At 43.4% G+C, this 19,747-nt stretch overlaps 1 protein-coding gene and 1 non-coding gene across 2 annotated transcripts in view; both read right to left on the bottom strand.

The window, feature by feature from the left end:
• The window catches only part of GLP2R (glucagon like peptide 2 receptor), a 1,432,227-nt gene that overhangs the window by 729,617 nt on the left and 682,863 nt on the right, over positions 1-19,747 (bottom strand). The window contains exon 5 of the mRNA XM_069654470.1: positions 13,475-13,581. Within this exon, the coding sequence (XP_069510571.1) occupies positions 13,475-13,581 (107 nt within the window). The remainder of the gene's footprint in view (positions 1-13,474; positions 13,582-19,747) is intronic.
• Positions 8,628-8,734, bottom strand: LOC138448198 (U6 spliceosomal RNA). The gene has a single exon (XR_011260043.1). It is a non-coding gene; the product is annotated as a U6 spliceosomal RNA (small nuclear RNA).

Raw genomic sequence — 19,747 nt, 5'->3', positions numbered from 1 at the left:
GCGCGCCGTCCGCAAGACAGATCGAACATCAATAAAGGTTCAAAAAGTCACAAAAACTATGTGGAAAGTTAGGATTAGTATGTGGGATTTGTGGTATGGTGATTGTTTAATGAGAAATATTGTGGATTACTTGGAAATGTACTTTTAAACTGGTCAGGGACACGAACAGTGTCCGCATTTAGAGCACGAGATGAGCGTGGGCGCGGTCACATGATTGTTTTGTGAGCATGTTCGCTAAGGTAGCGGTCGTCCGCAGGACACCCAATGTACGGACATTGTTTTGCGCATTCGTGTTGATGTTCTCCGGACAGTGTTCGGGTCTTGAACTAATTAAAAGTGCGTCACATGTAAAACTAACAGTTACGGACAGCCGTTATGTATTTGTTAACAATACGGACAGACATAGCGTTTCAAGCACACCTCCATTTTCGTTTATTTACGAACAATTCAGGACACCACGAGTGTTCTTAGAACAGTTTCTGCTTGCTATCGAACACTACGAATAGGCATAGTGTTCTTAAGGACACCTCCATTTTCGTTTATTTACGAACATTTCAGGACACTACGAGTGTTCTTAGAACATTTTCAACTTGCATGAGAACATTACGGACAGATGTAGTGTCCTCAGGACAGTTACATTTTCGTTTCTTTACGAACATTTCCGAACAACCGCGGTGTCCGTGGACACCTAAATTGGTTTTATCTCAAGGAACTGAAAGTAATTACAACACAATATAAGAAAAGTAACTTTATTTTATATATATATACAATTATGACTGGGAAGGTGGGGCAGAAACAGAAACAAAAACAGGAGAATTAGGGATTTCTAGATAACTGGGATCAGGTGAAGAAGGGAAGGAAATCTCATCGAAACGCTTTGGTCCATAGACAGGGTGTGGGGTTAACTGCGTGGGATAGGGTGGGGGGGACAAGTGCAGGTTGGACAATGGTGTGCTGTTGGGGGTTTCACATAATTTTCCACAAAGTTTTTCAAATCCATAAAATGTTGCATAAGGTTGTCCATTTTTTGATTAATCTCCTGTAGAGTGATGAGTGATATCCTCTGATTGTTGTTGTGAGATGCTTGGAATTTTTGTATGGTCTGTAATAAAAAAATGTATATGTTAAATGTATACAAAATAATATTTAGTAATTGGTTTATATAGTAAAGTGTGTACCATTAGGTGGACTATTTTCTAACATTTCCTCTCGTGGGAAATGCTCCTCTAGCCAGTCGAGGGTACTACACATTTCTGTGAGAAAACAAAAAAGTAATGTGTTTTTTTTTAAAATATAGAACGTTTCTAAATATATGAGTAAATAGAAGTGCACTTACTATGTCTGGTGAGATATGTAATCAGTAGTGTATACGTCTGGTCTTGCTGTTGGTTGTGGAGCGTCTGTGAGGTAATTATGGTGGAAGCCACTTTATCTTCTTTTGGTATATTCCATTTTAAAACATATTGTATTTACATGAATGGTTAGTGTGTTACATATATGAGTAACATGTTTTAAGTATTACTACAAATACTTTGTATGTGTGCTGCTTTGTGAATTTGTTAAATGTTCCTATGTTATGATATAACTATTACACATACCTCCCCAGAGTTTTTAGGTGGTGGTACTGTTGTCCAAACATGTCTGCGGACCATCAAATTCAGTAGAAAGGGTTCAGTATGTTCCATATTGTATGTACATAAAGTCAAAGTTATTATTGTTAAGTTGTGCTACTAAAAAACTATGAAATTCAGTAAAAAAACTTTGTTAAAGGGACGTTATGGTTCAAAGTAAAACCGAAAAACCCCTGAAATTCGGCAGTTATGGTAAGATAAACAACCATAACTCGCGCCGCCACCGTGCACTGCTAACACTAACACCCAGGACATCAAAGATGACATCACAAATGTCATTGATGACATCACTGATGACATCACATGTGCATTTACCTTTCATGAAAAGTCTGTACAAGGGATTCTTAGTGTAATGTTAATAAAAAAAGTGTCAAAGATTATTGGAATAAATGTCAAGTGCTAATCAGTGCATTAAGCTATGCATTGATATAAATAGCATTCTATTATTAACTTCAATCCAGTATACTAAGGTACTCATGTAGAAACATAGGCATTGTGTGCAGCATACATGATGGAGGTGCAATATGCATAAGCTTGCCATGTTGAATATTGAAATGATAACTGTTTTCATATTAGAGTTTTGCGTACAGCGAAACTTGTGATAAGTAGGTAATAAAACCCACTTACTACATAATTGCATTATTATACACAAATCACAAAGAGACAACACCACATACAAATATGAATATATACAAGGGAATTGAAGTAGGAAAAAGAAACAGCAATAGTAGCAGAAAGTGTTCATAACCTAACTGATTACCTTTATGCAGAGAAATGATTGCTCTGTTTCAAAGGTGTTACTTACCCTATCTATATATATCACATGATGTGTCTGGACCCTAAGGAAAATAGTGTGAGTACAACATATAAAAATATGAGCATATTCAGGGAAAGTACAGTAATAAAAAAAACATCAAAAGTATCAGAAAGTGCTGATAAATCTACTGATCATTTTAATGCACAAAAAGGATTGCTGTCTTTCAAGGTTGTGACTTCTCCTATGTATATGTTTCATATGATATGACTGGACCATAAGGGAATTATTCTAAGAACATACTTGAAGGATAAGTCTACGAATATAGTAATTTACAATTTTTAGTTCCTGACTGTTACTGAAGAAAATCATGTGGCCTAGATATGTCAGGAAAGGAAAAAAAGGGAGAGCCAGCCACGTGATGTCATCAGTGATGTCATCAATGACATTTGTGATGTCATCTTTGATGTCCTGGGTGTTAGTGTTAGCAGTGCATGGTGGCGGTGCGAGTTATGGTTGCTTATCTTACCATAACTGCCGAATTTCAGGGGTTTTTCGGTTTTACTTTGAACCATAACGTCCCTTTAACAACGTTTTTTTCACTGATATATATATACACAAAAAGGAAGGGTGGCAGGGGCACTACTCTGGGTCCCAGCTGCAGTAAGTTGAAACAGTCTAAAGATGTTCTCCTCCTAGTGTGCTTTCATGCCTCAGCAATCTTCAGTGAGGCTGATTGGATTTAGGTGTTCAAAGTTGACTCCCTTTGGTCAGTACCAGGATATGAAAGCAGGGAATTCCGGTACCTGTAGTGTCGAGCCAGCCAGGATCCAACTCTCCCCCATTTTTCAATATCAGCCCTCAGTGGGAAAGGGGGCGGTACCATCAGTATGGCACTCCAAAGTCAGGCATGTGTAGCCCTGGTGCAGCTCCTCTGTAGCCCCAGTCTCCAGTTAGATATTCAAACAAAAAGGAAGGGTGGCAGGGGCGCTACTCTGGGTCCCTGTTAGGGAGAATTCTCTGTTTAGGCTGAATTTCCTAACCTAGAGGGTCCCCCAGCAGCTTTGCTGGATTTTTGGGGTTTATTTTTTTCTTCAGCCAAGAGTGAGACTCATTTACCCTCACTCTTGGACATGATTTGAGTGTGATTCTTTGACTATAGATGTGTTTAATGCGCTATGGGGTCTTTTACTCCATAGGGCTTCATGTGTTTTTGTGATGTGTGTTACACAGCACCCTCAGTGCAGTAACACAGGGGTGTCATAGTGACCCCCCAACATAGACTCCATACCCTGGGACTGACTACTGTCTCCCAGGGCATGTAAAGTCACCATTGACTTTACTAGTCTCAAATTCTGAACAGAACCAGTACAAACCATCATATTGTGGACATACTGGCCGGGGCAATTTAATTGCCCCGGGGTCTGTTAGTCGAGGGGGCATGTCTCCGTCCCCCCTGATCGAGTTTTGGCTGGTGGCAGTGGATACTACTTTTTATATTCAACCGCGAATATATCCCTATGGGATTTTCCCATTGTTCGAGGCTACTACCTTTAATTATTTCATTCCGATAGCCTCGAACATATCGCCGGTTTATTTATTTAATATTAATTCGCCGGTTGGTATTTTTTGCCAGAACTCGATTCTAAAATGGCGTTTGTGTTATCTTCTGTGACTCCAACCCAAGTCGAGCCCTTTGTTCCACTTTTTTGGCTGGCTTCTCCACAGAAGCCCTCCAAAGTGGTGCCACTCTCTCTGGGGTACTTAGGAGGGGTGTAGGGGGATTTAGGCACCCTGGATTGAGTTGCCTAGGCAACTCAAGTCGTACTCCATCCTGATTGGCCCAAGTGGTGAGCCGGCCGGCTCACCACTTAGCATGTTTAAGTGACAGCTAGGCTGAGTGAATGGGGGTTTTCTGCATAAAAGCAGGGCTTTGGGGACTGGAACTTCAGAAGTCGCCACAGGACCTAAAGAATCCGAGGAGGGAGAAGCCGAGCCGACCTGCAATGACGACACCACCGGTGGAGCCCTGCTGAACCGTCTCACCACTTTTCCCGACGACAGAGGAGATTTCCCGCCGGAGAGTCTTCTTCCTTTGACTGGTGGGGATAACCATTTTCACCTTCTTTTCACCTTCCTGAAGCATCTCGTGGCCCCCTTGCCTGTGCCAAGCACCCCGGCAACCGGGATACCACGTTTTTCTACTACCGCGAAACCAAGGGTAGTACCTTTAACCGGAAAACTCAGCGGCTGGTTTCTTCCCTGGCAGTGCAACGACCTTCAGCTTTCCTCCACGTCGAGATCTTCTCATCCTCTGGACGACGCCGTGACTTGCACCCGCTGCCAGGAACAACTGCCCCCGCTGGAGGATCCTTTCCACCTAAGGTACCGTGTTCCGCCTGGCTTCCCTTGCAACCGACTGTACGGGGTAGATTTAGCCCTGGAACACCCTGGCTAAACTTTTCTGACTAAATCCTTTTTGAACTCCCTGCAAGACTTCTAAGCCTATTGTAATTGTGTGATCTTGGGTGCATTTGTGCCCTGCTCTCTCTAAGAGTGGGCCCGTCCTATGGACTTTGGCTCACAAGTAACTTTTGACTTTCCTGCCTTGCTAAAGTGTTCCTAAAAATTAGTGTGGTGTATCTTCCTACATTCTGCCTTTTTCCCTCCCTTTTTTTCGTTAACTTATTGGAGTGCCATCTATAGTTAAGCGCTCACCTCTGTCTGGAAATAAGTTGTGTTAACTAAGACTTGTCTGATAAGGAATAAGGGATGTAGATATATAAATAGTAACTGTGTTTTGAAGTGATTTACAATAATAGTGCTGGAGTGTTTCAGTAAGTGTGTTTTTAAATAAATAAATAATGATATACCAAAACTCTGGGCAGTGTTTGTTTGTGCTATTGTATCTGGGTGCCTATTGTGTATACTTTGCATACTGCCTAACTCTTCTTGAGAGAAGTCTGACTGCTCAGTCACAGCTACCAAGTGAATCTGTGTGGTACAGACTGCTACCAAGTGGGTTTACTGCCAAACACCTGTAGTCTTAAATCTTTTGCAGTGGTCCCTAAGGGAACTGCACAAGTTTCTGCCTAACAGTCCCAGATGCAGTAAGTTCAAACAGTCCAAAGATGTTCTCTTAGCGCTCTTTCATGCCTCAGAAATCTTCAGGGAGGCCGATTCGATTCAGGTGTTCAGGGTTGACTCCCTCTGGTCATTACCAGGATATGGTAGCAGGGAATTCTGGTAACTGTAGTGTAGAGTCAGCCATGATCCAACTCGCCCCCATTTTTCAATATTAGCCCTCAGTGGGAAGGGTGGAGGGAGTAACCATTAGTCTGGCACTCTAAAGTCAGGCATGTCTATCCCCGGTACAGCCCCTCTGGAGCCCCAGTCCCCAGTTAGATATGCAAACAAAAAGGAAGGGTGGCAGGGGCGCCATTCTGGGTCCCAGCTGCAGTAAGCTCAAACAGTCCAGAGATATTCTCCTCCTAGTGCGCTTTCATGAAGAGTATTTCGGTAAGGAGGCAGGCAAAGGAATAGATAAATAGTTAGGATGATACAAGAGACCAACAACACCACCACATCCATTGGTTCAAGGAACGAGGACGAAGAATGATAGTGAGGAAGCAGCTATAGTTGGATTGTGTGAGAGAATCCATGTTTCAGTTATACATAAAAAATTGAAGTGCAAGCGTAGAAAAAAGTCCAGAAATGCTGTAGTCTTGTTGAAGAGCGACCTTGCATTCCATAAGCCAAAGGTCGATAGCAGTTGAAGTATCGACAAGTTGTGAGTAAATAAGATTAGGATTTCTACATGAGACTGGTGTGCGACAGTTTGGTTGAGAGATAGTGGGAGGTGAACTGGTAGGTACTGAAATGGTCATGAAGAAGATAAACAGTACTGCAGTGATAATCCTGACAATGGAAAATAGTTTCTGTGAAGGTGCTGAGAGGGGCGGGCAGGCGGGGCACGGCATGCCTATAAGGTCATGTGCCAGGGAATCGCAACAGACAGCTGCAGACAGCTACTTCTCACTTTGCCTCACTCCGCCGCAGCTTCGCCTGAAAGCCGGTATTCCAAGCCGTAGCAAGCGAGTGAGAACGAGGCAGGTGGGCGTGGCCTCGTATTGTTGCTTGTGGTTGCCTGACAACCGTTGACAAGCCCCTCAAGGAAATTCCTATGCAATCCCTTGCATGTATTAATTTGCACTGTATGTAAAAATATACAAATCATCGGTAGGGACAATGACTCCCACATGTATTAATGTGAACAGATATGTTATTGATATATTTTCCCTGTGTGTGCTAAGGAATTTCTTGAAAGTATCAATGTGTAGTGTGTGTTAAACTATACAAACCATTTGTAGGGATGATGACTTGCAGGTGTGTAAATATGAACACGTGGGAAATTAATCATTTTACAAATACAGGATATGACAATTTTGGATTAAAGTATTAAATGGGGAAGTGTGGAAAGCTCTCCAGGATATTCTGCCTTTAACATTAATGTGAAATTGCCCATTAATGGATGGATCAACCCTCAGTAGCCATGAACTTCAGACTCAAATAAGATATTTTGTTTAGGACTAATATACTCATTTATGGGCTTTTCCATGTGGGGAGTATTAATGGGAACATTGCTTACCTTGGTTACATTAAGATCCTCTTTATAATTGGAGCGCCATAGAATAATATGTAAAAACATGTCTTTCCCTAAAGATCATTGTTGGAGCATCTGGGGGCTTAATGTTTTTTTTTTAATCAATAACATAATTTGTGTGCTAATTTTCAGAGGGACATTGTCCTATTCCAAAAAACACTGAGTGCTAGTATGTTTACAATTGTGCACTCTTGTTGACATCATCACAGTACGTGATGACATCACAACACGCTAGTAAGACTATAGCCATTTGGTTTTCACCCGCACGGCTACTGTTTGGGCCACAATGGGGAAGAAGCAACCCTAGGAACAAGGTAAGAAATTTGCAGGGATGATCTCTCTTTTTAGGTACTATTTTTCTGGGGTGGATACATACTACAACCCTGTATGTGGGTCTTTGTTTATAGGACCTACTAATGCAGAAAATTCATAAAGGGGGAAGCCTATTAGGATCGTGCAGCCATGAAGAAAATGTACTCTGGAGGATTTCTAGTAAGTAATTTGAATTAGATACAAGAGTGATAGAATTTACACTAGATGTGGCAAGGTACTATCTTAGATATATTTTTTGAATAATTATTTTAAGTAACTATTTTTTCACCATTGGGATACCATCTACTCCCACGGTTGGGATGAAAAGCAAGAATAATATTGGAATAGAGGAGACCCTCCTTGGCTTTATGAGTAAGTACCTTTTGATATGTATTCAGGAATATTAAGATCAAATCAGTATTATTGGGGATACAATTTTCTATTTGGTATCTTCTGTTTGCAGCCCTTATCAGGACACAGTTGAGAGAGGATTGACTCTGAAGCGCATTATGGAAGTGTGAGCTCTGGCGATCCCTAGAGTTAAGAGTTGAATACCCATGAGAAAGTGAGTAGGTCATAGATGAAAAAACAATGTCAAAGGTTGTTTCTTTTCTGTTTTAATATAGCAACAGGAAGACAAACTGTCACTTCTTGAATTAGGAGGGCAGCAACTAGCAACACAAATCTTTCCCTTTGGTATTTAGAAGAATATTCAGCAGTGCCACTTTATGATTGAGAATACTTGAGTACCCTCGGGGAAAGGGTATATTGTGAGGTCAAGTAAAAAGACGATTCAGATAGGTGTGTTTTTGTTCCATTAGGGATCCTCATCAAAACCAGGGAGAAGGTTGTAATTATACTTGGGACAAACCACAAGAACTGTAAAGACATTTTGTTGAAAATAACCATACTGTTGCTCAATTTAAGTTACAGGTCCTAGAAGTTGTTAAAAAACCACACACGGGTGGAGACTACCAGGCTATCCTATCACGTAGAGAAAAATATTGGATACACTACTGCCAAGGGGGTTAAACAAGGAATTTTCACTTAAATGTTTCATCTAAGATATGTAGTTTCACTGAAATTTCACTCTAGGACAGACTATGTAACGTCCCTTTGATTAAGGTAATCACAAATACAAATGATCTCTGAGGATTTTAGGCTCTTTTGACTTACTCACATGGCAAAATATTCCTCTCCTCACTTTTTTAACCATTTAATTGCTGTTTTCCTAATTCATGCGTCTTTGTTTTTTTAGTTTTTTTTTTTTAATATGGACCGCTTCACAAATTTGCGTGTCATCCTTGCGCAGGGGCCATGGTAATCTTCTCTGTATCATTCCAATTTTAGTATATGTGCTGCCGAAGCAAGCACCTTGTGTCCTTGTAGACGAGGTCAATCTTACCTCCTCATTTAAGTTCTTAGATTAAGTGCCACACATGCACATGTATTAAACATGTATGTTTTTCCTGTATTTTGAAAGATATGTGGCCTGATATTCCTTAAATTGTGCAATTATGGATTTGTTTAGAATCACTACAGTCCCAGCTAGGGACTACAGACGATTGGCTGTTGACATTTAATTTAGCAAGCTTGTGAATCTCAAACCACTACGACTACAGAACTGTTATCTCCATTTGTAACTGTAACTGTTCAATATTCATTTCCCGGGCTTAAATTATTACTGCATATACTTCATTTCCATCGGGAATCAGACCACCCATTGGTGGCGGGTTCCTTAGTGAACTCCTACTTGGATGATGCCAATTCATTATATGCAGGTTTGCCAAAAAGTCTTCTAAACCCCCTTCAAAAGGTTCAAAATGGTGCAGCGTGACTCATTTTTAATTTACCCAAATGTGCCCCAATTTACGACTTTCAATATGCTCTGCACTTGCTGCCAATCTCTCAGCATGTTTCCTTCACAATTCTCTGTTTATTTTTCCAGTGCCTTCTTGGCATGTGCCACAATATCTGGATCAGAAAATACAAATATCAACATTCACATTGCCTGCGCTGTACAAATATGAAGTTGTTGCTCATTCCTCCATCTAACGATGACGCTAGAGGCGATTTACTGTGCCTGGCCTGCTCCGATGGAACTTTTTACCTTTCCATGTTCATACTTTGAATTCCCTTACTTTATACCCGAGAGAACTCAAGACGTTTTGCAGACACACTTGTTTTTCCCTTTTTGTCTCTTTCCGAGAGTGTATTCTCTTTAACCATTTCTTCTAGCTACACCCAGATGACTTTCCCACTGCTCGGTACGTCTCATGTTATCAGCATGAGAAATATCGCAAATAACAAAAAATCAATTCTTCACATGGCCGCCTGACTCATCATCAGTCAGTGCAAATACAACCATCTCGCAGGAACATTGAGATTACCCCACTGTTTTCCCATACTACCATCACAATTCACATGCAAGCTTTCTGCATTGCTTCCAATATACAAATCTGCCTTGCAGATCAACTCTCCTTCTTCAGCAGACTATGCACAATGCTCAACCCCACCACAGCAAAGATTCCTAAAGGTCTAAATGTTCTGACATATAATTAGGACTTCTTATATCTAATAGGATACTGGAAGAAGTGCCCACTGTCTCTCACTTATACTCTAACTACTGTATTTTTTAGGAATACAGGAGTCACCTTTTCACTCAATTCCTGCCTCTTGCAACCTAACATTAGCCTACACTTAGCTACTGCACCTGGTAGCTACTCGCAGACACTCTACCAAATGTGATTACATCACTATATTTGGACTTTCTGCATGTAATAAAATGATCCTTCATTGCTCTTTGTATCATTGGTCTACGTACTGCATGCTTTCATGTGATATGCTAAGGACCCGCACCTGGTTGTATATGGTTGTTTTATCATTTAATATTTACATTGAAAATGTAATGATGATTAAAAAGCAGAATCGGCACAAATGGCAACATTTATTTGATTGAAGGTCTGCTGAACAATTTTGTATTGATACAAAATTAGCACCAGTATAATATCACTATGTAGGTGCTGTAGCACATTGTCAAGGACCATATGTAACAGTATCCAACTACCACTGTGGATAATAATTGTGGATGTAAGTGGGTTGCAAAAGGTAATCAGATTCCCCCTGAGTGCCCACTTTTCCTGTACATTAGGCCATTTTAGCCTTTTGGTCAAGTGGACCAGTGAGTGTCTGGCACAATGAGCTGTATGGTGTCTTCCATATTTAGTGGGTGTCTCTGTATGAGGAATTGCCATCTGGTAAGGGTGCAAAGCCCTGGTTTTTTAAATTTGTATTAACAAATATAATGATGAGGGTAATACCATCTCAAAAAGGGGTAATATGCCAACCAGATTTCCCTTTGCCTGTCGACTCCATGACAAACATATAGTGCACTCGGGCACTGCCGCATCAGTAGCCTGATCTGTGGCACTCGCTCTACTTGTGGCACAGAGCAGGTGTGAAGGTCACGAGATTCTGACTTGACAGGCAAAGACAGCCAAGTCTTGTTCTGAAGATCTCACTGGACTTCTGTTGGGAGAGTTGCACTGTCAAAAGCCCTCAGCCTGAGATGAAGAAGGAATCATCCAAGACAGAAGCAAGATCTGTCCCGCTCACTCCCACAGCACATTAGGAGTAACCTCTGCTGTGGATCAGGACCTACCACTCCGCAATGGAATCTCCTGAGCAAGGAGAGAAGACCCTGAACTGAGCCATCCTATCCTCAAGTCCCCCTGAAAAGGCCTCACAGAAACTGGAGGACCAGACCAGCCGACGCTCCATGTTCACCCCACCAAACTGCTTGCTCCATGTTCACCCCACCTGGAACAAGATGGCAGTCACCGGCGCTGGCTGCTGGAATGCTCCACCCATTGAACATTATTTGCACTTTCAACCAGCTCGACACTGCATTGTGTCTCAGCCAATGCTCATCACATGGTAGGCCCGAAGCGACTGCTCAATGCAGAGCCTACATCAAATCACTGGATAGTCACTTACCTACTCAAACCAGGGGATGCAACCATGGCTTAGCCCAGCTAGCCCTTGAAATGCTGCCTCATCGATTACAAATCAATGGACCCAAGGTCATCACTTCGATGTCTGTCGCCCTCTGACTCGAACCGCTGGAGCGTCACTCATTGACTCCTCCGAGCTAAAGCACGAATGGGCCTGTCAATCTGGGAAACATTCCAGGATCGCCCAGACCTGCATCCTTAATGAGCTGCTGTTCTACTGCACCGAGCACCCGCATTCAACACTACTCGATGCCCGCTTGCTGACGGGGCCTTCACGTTCCTATGAGCCTGAAATAAGCCTGATCAGCTTGCATTTATAATCGACCCTGGGTCTGACATCACCAGCCCACCAAGATCTGAATCCAAGTACAGTTGACTCTGATCTGCCTCCTTCGGTCCACCTGGACCCTTAAGGTCATGATCGCTCCTGTTTTCTCCCAAGATATCCTTATTGTTGTTAGTACTTAACCTACCGCCCCTGGGACCATGCTCATAGTACTACTTTCTGCAGCCTATCACATTTTATCTATTGTTCTTTTGGGGTTTGTTTTTGTAATGTATTCCCTATTTGTTCTACCTGCAGATGGTGTGTTTAATTACAGTGTTTATATTTTTATAGAAGCTTGGTTGGACATTCCCTTTATTTTGGACAGTTATACATTGTTGTTTGGGTCACTGCTGGTTCACCTTCACACCTCTCCCAAGGATAAAGCCTTCCCTCAGCCCATGTTGCCACAAAAGGTGAAGGGATTATAGCTCTGAACTGTCCCTGTTTTACCTGTATGATTGTGTTGTGTTTTGGTTTGTAGAAGTATGAAGGCTGAGTGGGCCATTTACCCCTACTCAGACTTGTACTCCTGTAAAGCAGAATCCAGTTTGTCACACGATGGTCCTCACTTTATCCTCAGAAAGTGGGAGTTCAATGCCCCAGGGTTTGGGGTGAGAGGATTCCTTTTTATATCCTGTGGGTCTCATTGTGACCCACAGTTGACAGGCCACAATCCATCCACTTGTAGAAAAGATACAGGTTGGCCTAAAAGTGAACAGATGCTGCTTTGGCTATGCTTGCCCTGTATTTGAGCTTCAGAAAGTGGGGCCTGTAAAGCTTGATTCAGAAAGTGGGACCATAAGCATGATGCGTGATATACGCACTTTAGTCAGTGTTTAATTACGTAATAATAGAAAGATTTCAGATTTTGTCAAAAAACCTCTTCAAATTTAATGTAATTCGTGAATTTCTTCAGTCAGCTCAAGCAACCTACACTGAAACAGTTAATGAATTATTAAGTATTTAAGCTGCTGCTGGACTGCGTGGCATCGAGCATATTCCAATGTTTTTTTTGGTGTATTGCTAAACGGGCTGTATTCTCACCCTCTCCTCAAAGGTTATGCAAAATACAAGGGCAGTCAGTTTGTGAAATGTATAAAAAAATCCCGCAACGCCAGACAAAGGCTAATTTTTAAAGGCAAACAACTCCCCACAGTGTCTCTTCGGCTGTGCAATTCTGTTTGTTTTGTCTCAGCGGAACGACATTTGCAAATCTGCACCATTAAATAGATGCCCCTGTCAATAAAATAATAACCCCTGCCTTTGATATATTGGTCTCCCTTCGTCTGCAATCATGCACCCATTCTGTTTTTTAATATATTCATCTGGTTGGAGGCAGTTAAAGTTGGTCAAGGGAGCTCCTTTCGTTTATAACATGTCTTGCCTCGGTTTATGCTGCAGGGTTGCACAGAGGCAATCACTCAAGGAAAGGACTCCCATTGGAACGTTCCCGCCCCAGCAATTCTCCTTGCAAACTCTCTGTGCTCGCAGCTGGCCACCGTTCAGAAGCCTCTAGTGCTAGAACATCTTCAGCAACCCCGCGTGATGGATGCCCCCCTCTGCTGTAGATCTAAGACAACACTGGTGACAGCCTTCCCCCCAGTTATGAATTACATCAACAGCTTGATCGACGAGACCCCACAGCATTTGAACGATGGATGTGTCTGTTGAGGGGAAAGATAAACCAAATGTCATGAAAATGGAACATATTATACACGTGTCGTGGGAGAGGAGGCCGGAGTATATGTAGCGAGAGCATTCATGTACACTAACCTGAATACCGACAGGACGAGGAGGGCGAACACCAGAACTACCAGCGAGACGGAATAGCCCACCCTGTAGATGGATCGCAGCGTGTAAACGACTGCGTGGTCTTCATCCTGAAATCAAAGGCAACGAAAAAGAGCTCAGTTTACCTGTTTTATTTCTTAACATCCTCATTTTAAATGGGGTGATGCAGGAAATGGATGCTGAAAAGCAAGGCATCATGATTTTATGCCACCATTTCCTTCTGTGCCCCCGTTTTGAAGGAGCGACTAGGAGGAGGAGGAGGAGCAGCACCCCCGTGGTGGCACTCACAAATATTTATGGTAGGCATGCTAGTACCCAAAATATGCAGAAAAGAGGTGCGTTTTCCACTTGAAATCAAGAAAATATGCTTCCTCGATTTTCAAGGGAAAGGGTGCCTTTTTTTCTGGCTCTCTCTGTTTTTGGTGCATATGTGTGGGGTATACAAGTCATCCCTCTGGTCCTGAAGTAGATCAACAAGAATGAAATCCAACACAGTCTTGCAAAGGAGCTAAAAGGTAACCTCTTCCAAACATTACACGTCAGCCACCCCACTATAAGAGCAGGGATCCTGAGGCGCTACAGCTACAGATAGTACACAGGTGCAAGGACGGGGCAAAAAGTGGTCAAAGTATGTTTAAAACAATCATTTCGGCCTGATCACGATTCGGGTGGTTTCCCGGTTGGGATACCGCCCAACTTTATTAGTGTTAGCTCCCATCCGTCTGGTGGTAGTACCGCTGGATCACGGGTTGTGTGCTAACTGGTTGTCCCCATTCCCCATTGGGTCAATTTTCGGTGCAATTACTGTGCTGTAATACTGCCGGCGGTAATTACATAGAAAATGTTCATTGTTCCAGTGTGTTTACCCCCAGCTCTTAGCTGGGGGTAAACACGCCAGACTTGAGATTGTGCGGACCCTTTAATGCTGCAGTAACACTGTTACCGCTGCATTTAAGGGCTACAGGCCAACTCGTGATCAGGCCCTTTGTCTTGTGTTGTGACATGCGGTTTACATTTCCTTTCATTTCAGCGACCCGAGTAGAGTAGAATAGAGACGTGCCCCGCCCGACCTAGTGGTGAGGGGTTCCCACCTGGCTGATGAAAAGATGTCAAGACACATTTCTATTAAAGAGAAATACCATAAACCGTGATTTTGTGTAGCGCTCTGCTTGGGCTCTGAGTCTGCTGCCTGCCTCTTGTTATGAACTATGCTCCGATCTGAGCACTTAAAATAATGCATGCTATGTTCCAATCACTCAGGGATGATGGTATTTGAGCATCTATTATGACACAACTTGTGTAGCATTTTCACCCTTCTGCATTTTCACGTGTAAGGGACGTTACCAGCTGCTTGTTTTCAGAAATAAGGGGGGACTTAAGTTAAGGTTAAAAAACAAGGAAAGTGGGTGCTTTCAAAAAATGGGGACGAGCATGGGTACAACTTTAGATTGAGAGTGCCACCAACAGGAGCAGCAGATGACCCCCACCGGCCTGTCAGTGCTCTTTGTTTTATGCTTGTATGAGGTTTCCCTACAGGCATAAAAGTAATGGATTTCTGTGGAATCGACCTCGATTTATCCAACTGAAAAGCATCATTTGCAGGTGGTATTCATTTCTTCACAAGACGGAAAGTAAAACAGAAAAGTTAACTGTCCATATGCCCGGTGTTACTAGCATACCCACCTGCGTGTGCATTTTAATAATTGCAACCAGGAGACCCAAGAAGCATGGTTTATCACTTGCATGCAGTTAGCATTAAAAAAAACAAAAAAATCCTAATTCTCCCACGAACAAAAAAGTAAACGCTACCTGCAAATTAAGCATTGCAGGCGGCGCTTACAAATAAATACCTGTGCAATCTACCCGATCATTCGCAGGTGCTAATGTAAGGCAGATTTCCGTGGAATTCATTTGTTTTACACCTGTATGAAAATCCCATGCTGCTGTAAAATGAAGAGCTCACACACGATGCAGGAGGAAAGCGAGAAGGAGATGGTATCCCCGCTCTCTGCCCCTCCTCCACCTTGAGTCAGCAGAGCAATGGTGTAAAAAGTAAAGCGTGAAAGCATTACGCCTTGCTTTTACTCTAATTCAAGCTCTAACCCATTATAAAATGATCCCTAGAAGGGTGGGATTTTTCCTTGTTTTCAACATGACTTTTTGCACTTCGCATTGCAAAAGTTTAACATTTCCTGCAGGGGACCCACAGCATGTAAGTACACACGTTGGTGGTCCTCTGCATGCAATTTGCAGTTTTGGGAAAAATGATCATCCTTCCTTGTATATCTTACTTTTGCACCCTACACCTTATTAAAAACATACATTGACAAAGCCAATAGTTTTGGTGTTTGTAGTTGTTCATTGCATTTTACATTTTGCATTGAGAGTAGAAATGAAGAATGACAACACATGGAGGAATCAATGAAAGAATGGGAGGGCATGAAGGGTAGCACTGGGGGGTGGGGGATGCACTGTGGGGGGAGGAAAAAGAAACACATGGCAGCTGGAGGGAACATCCAACAATCCAACAGATGAAAAATAGGCCAGCAAAAGTACACAGGAGCTTTGTACAACATTTGAACGAAGGTGTGAGAATAAGAGGGGGAAGGAGCGACAACGCAAAGAGAGAAGGAGCAACAACACAAAGGGCAGCAGAGTGACATCAATAGGGGGCAGAACAACAGCGCAAGGGTAATGGAGTTACAGCGCAAGGAGGAAGGAGCAACAGTGCAAAGGAGGAAAGAAGTGACAGCCAAATTGGGGAATGTGAGTCAGCAGAAGGAGTAGCGAACAACAGGGTATAAGGAGCAACAGCACAAAGGAAAGGAACAACAGAGCAAGGGGGAGGGAGATGGTGCAGGGAAAAGAGCAACATCGCATGGGCAAGAAGTGACAGCACAACGGGGGAGGGGACATAGTGCAAGAGGAGGAGGAACAGCGCAAGGGGGAGGAAGGACAGCTCAAGGGGAGAGGAGGGAATGTGTGCAAGGGGAGGAGGCACAGTGCAAAGAGGAGAGTTGCCAGGGCAAGATGGGAGGAGGGACAACACACGGGAGGGAAGAGAGACAGTACAAGAGGAGCAGAAGAGACAGCACAAGGGGGAGGAGAGACAGCACAAGTGGGATAAGGGCCAATGGCGCAAAGGGGGAGGAGCGACAGTGCAAGGAGGAAGGAGCAATAGTGCAAGGGGGAAGGAGTCACATTGCTTGAGGGAGAAGGTGTGACAGTGCAAGAGGGGAAGGAATGACAGCGCAAGGTGAAAGGAGCAACAACGCAAGGGAGTAAGGATCAATGGCGCAAGGGAGGGGAGCGACAGAGCAAAGGGGAGGAGTGACAGCACAAGTGGGAGGGAGGAACAGTGCAAGGGGAGGAGGAACAGTGCAAGGGGAGGAGGAACAGTACAAGGTGGAGGAGGGAGCATACCAGATGGAGGAGATACAGTGCAAGGGGGAGGATGGTTAGCAGGGTTGGAGGGACAGTGCAAGGGGGAAAGACAATGCAGGAGGTGGAGGATGGCCAGTGAAAAGGTGGAAGAGGAACAGCGCAAGGGAGGAAAGAGAGACAGTGCAAGTGGGAGGAATAGAAAGCACAATGGGGGAGGAGGGACCGCACACGGGGGGAAAGACCAATGGTGCAAGGGATAAGGAGCGACAGTGCATGACATCAAAAGGGTGGAAGAGGGACAGCCAAAGGGGGGAGGAGGGACATTGCAAGGGGGGGAGGAACAGTGCAAGGGGAGGAGAGACTGCAAGCGGGAAGAGGGATAGTGCCAGGGATAGGAGGGACAGCAAAAGCAAGAGGGATAGCACTAACAGGAAAGGATAAACAGCACAAGTTTTGAAAGGTGAAACAGCACAAAGGCAGAGTAACATCTGTTGGTGTTTGGTCTGCAGCCTTTGGTCGTAGTTGTACTATATTGTAGTTTTGATCTTAATGTGATTTCTTTCAAGGACACCTGTATGTTGTCAGTGGCACTGCACCGCTCCAATTAACTACAACCTACAGCTGTCCTCACAACTTTATTGGAGAGGTGCAGTACCAGTGACGACATACAGATGTCCTCATAAGAAATCACATTCAAAATGGAGAGGTGCAGTACAACTAACAACATACAGATGTACTCCTAAGAAATCATATTGAAATGGGAGAGGAGCAGTGCCACTGACCACATGCAGATGTCCTCATAAGAAATCACACTGAGATTTCTTATGAGAGAATATGTATGTTGTCAGTGGTACTGCACCTCTCCAAAAAATAAAATAAATATACAAGAACAAGGGAAACAGTAAATGAAAATGGAAACAGGTTGCCAGTAGGAGAAAATATCTGTGAGTTACCAGATGGCTGGCTGCAGAGGGGCACATCTCCCAGCTGGATGTTTGGTGGTTTCATGCGCAAGCATTAATAGTTGCCATGTCAACCCACAATGGGAAATCCCCCTCACTAACGTGACAGGGGGTTTAGATTCTATTGCAGACAGGAGGCGAGTATTGTGCATTTCTATCTTTACTCTGAAACCACAGCATCACAGAAAACCTTTACAAACAAAAAAGTTTCAAAAACAGAACTTGATAGAGTTCCATGTCAATGTATGGGGAACTCCCCAAACCATCATGGAGGACAGGTCATGCCCTGCAGTGGACTAATGAGCAGGGACCCTCCTCTGTATATGTCCATTATTCTAACCCCAACCCCTCTTTCTGCAGCTTTCTTGCACCAAACGCCCAATTAAACGGTTGAACTGCGTAGCGCGGAGAAAGGATCCAGCGAAACTGGAGATCTCAACCTCTCCGCAGCCTGAAGCCACGACAAAGTTCTTCTGGATAGGACTTCTCACCCGAATCTGAAACAATATGAAATATAATAGGGTGGGTGGGTGTAATAGAACAGCCAATACAAAGGGAGGGTGGGTGGGATAATACTCGTCTCCTGTCTTTAATAGAATCTAAACCCCCTGTCACGTTAGTGAGGGGGATTTCCCATTCTATGGCATGACAGGAGGCTTCATATTATGCAAGTTCAAAGCCCTTGCATCCCAATTCCAATCCCAACCTGAGCAATACACTTGTGATAAAATAAAATTATTCCAAATATTATTCCTATGACCAATCAGCTGCTTGATAATTCCCTCCCCACAAGAGAGCGTCTTAACACTACAGCATCTTCCACTGAAGGACCAAAGGAGCAATGGACTCCTTCTCTCTGCAAAATCTACTCAATCCATATGGCCCAAGGGTAAGAGACCCCGCAATAGTGTTCCCACAGGAAGCAGCTGAGAGGTATTTAGGGGTTAAGTCCAACTTAAGCATTTTAAAACACTTAACAACTTATACATTAGAAAATGTCCCGGAAACCTGTATAATAGATGGAGGAAACCCTACGGGTACCCATTCTGGCAAGAAAAAAGTGATTTTTCTGCCCCCCCCCGGGAGAACATTCCACTGTCCATTTCTAAAGGACTGATACAGGACATGCAATTAACAGGAAAGAAACTCCACATGGGTAACTTTGAAAACAGTTGTAGCCCAGACAATCCTTCCTTGAAAGACAAAGATGCGGTAATACAATGCAATATAGTCGTAGCCGATAAGAAACACCTAGTCAAGGTGAAACCCAAACCCATGGACCTGAAGGTCCTGCGCACAAAGTACTGCCAAACCCCTGTTTTCACCCTTAGCGACCATGTCTCGCTGAGATAATGGCAGTGAAATGCAATCATTGGCATGTAATAAACCCTTTGTAGACCGTTCCACCAGAAAAACCTATTTCTGTTAAGGGAGAAACAGAAGCGAAATCTGAGTCACAAACCCATTCATTGAATAGCCGCCAGCTAAAAGAAAATAGACTTATTAAAGGCTTTCCAAAGTCCTTGATGACCCAGATAGTGCACTGCAAAAAGAACCTCTGAAGCCCAAGGAAGAGATGAAAAATATTCTAATGAATAACAGAGAGGAACCCTTGAAGGAACCATAAGGGAAAACTGTCGGGCAGAGATAGACAAAGGTGGATAGGGATGACACTAGACAATATGCATGGTAAAATCCTATAGGGATGGGAACCACCTCCGAGAAGGCCCCAACAGGAACTGAGCAATCCCGGAGGTACCGCCCGAAGGCAGTGCACTGGCATCCACCTTCTCACAAGGAAAAAGAGATCACTCAATCGGAAACTCCAACCGTACAAGATCGTGGCCAAGAGAGAGCTAATAATGTAGCTTTCGGAAAGCGCTACAAACCATCAGGCATCTGAGCCCTG

This window comes from Ambystoma mexicanum, chromosome 3q (genome assembly GCF_040938575.1).
Source record: "Ambystoma mexicanum isolate Mex_15411 chromosome 3q, UKY_AmexF1_1, whole genome shotgun sequence".
NCBI classification, from domain to species: Eukaryota; Metazoa; Chordata; class Amphibia; order Caudata; family Ambystomatidae; genus Ambystoma; species Ambystoma mexicanum.
The sequence above is the reverse complement of the archived record's forward strand: the minus strand, read 5'-3'. Positions and strand labels throughout refer to the sequence as shown.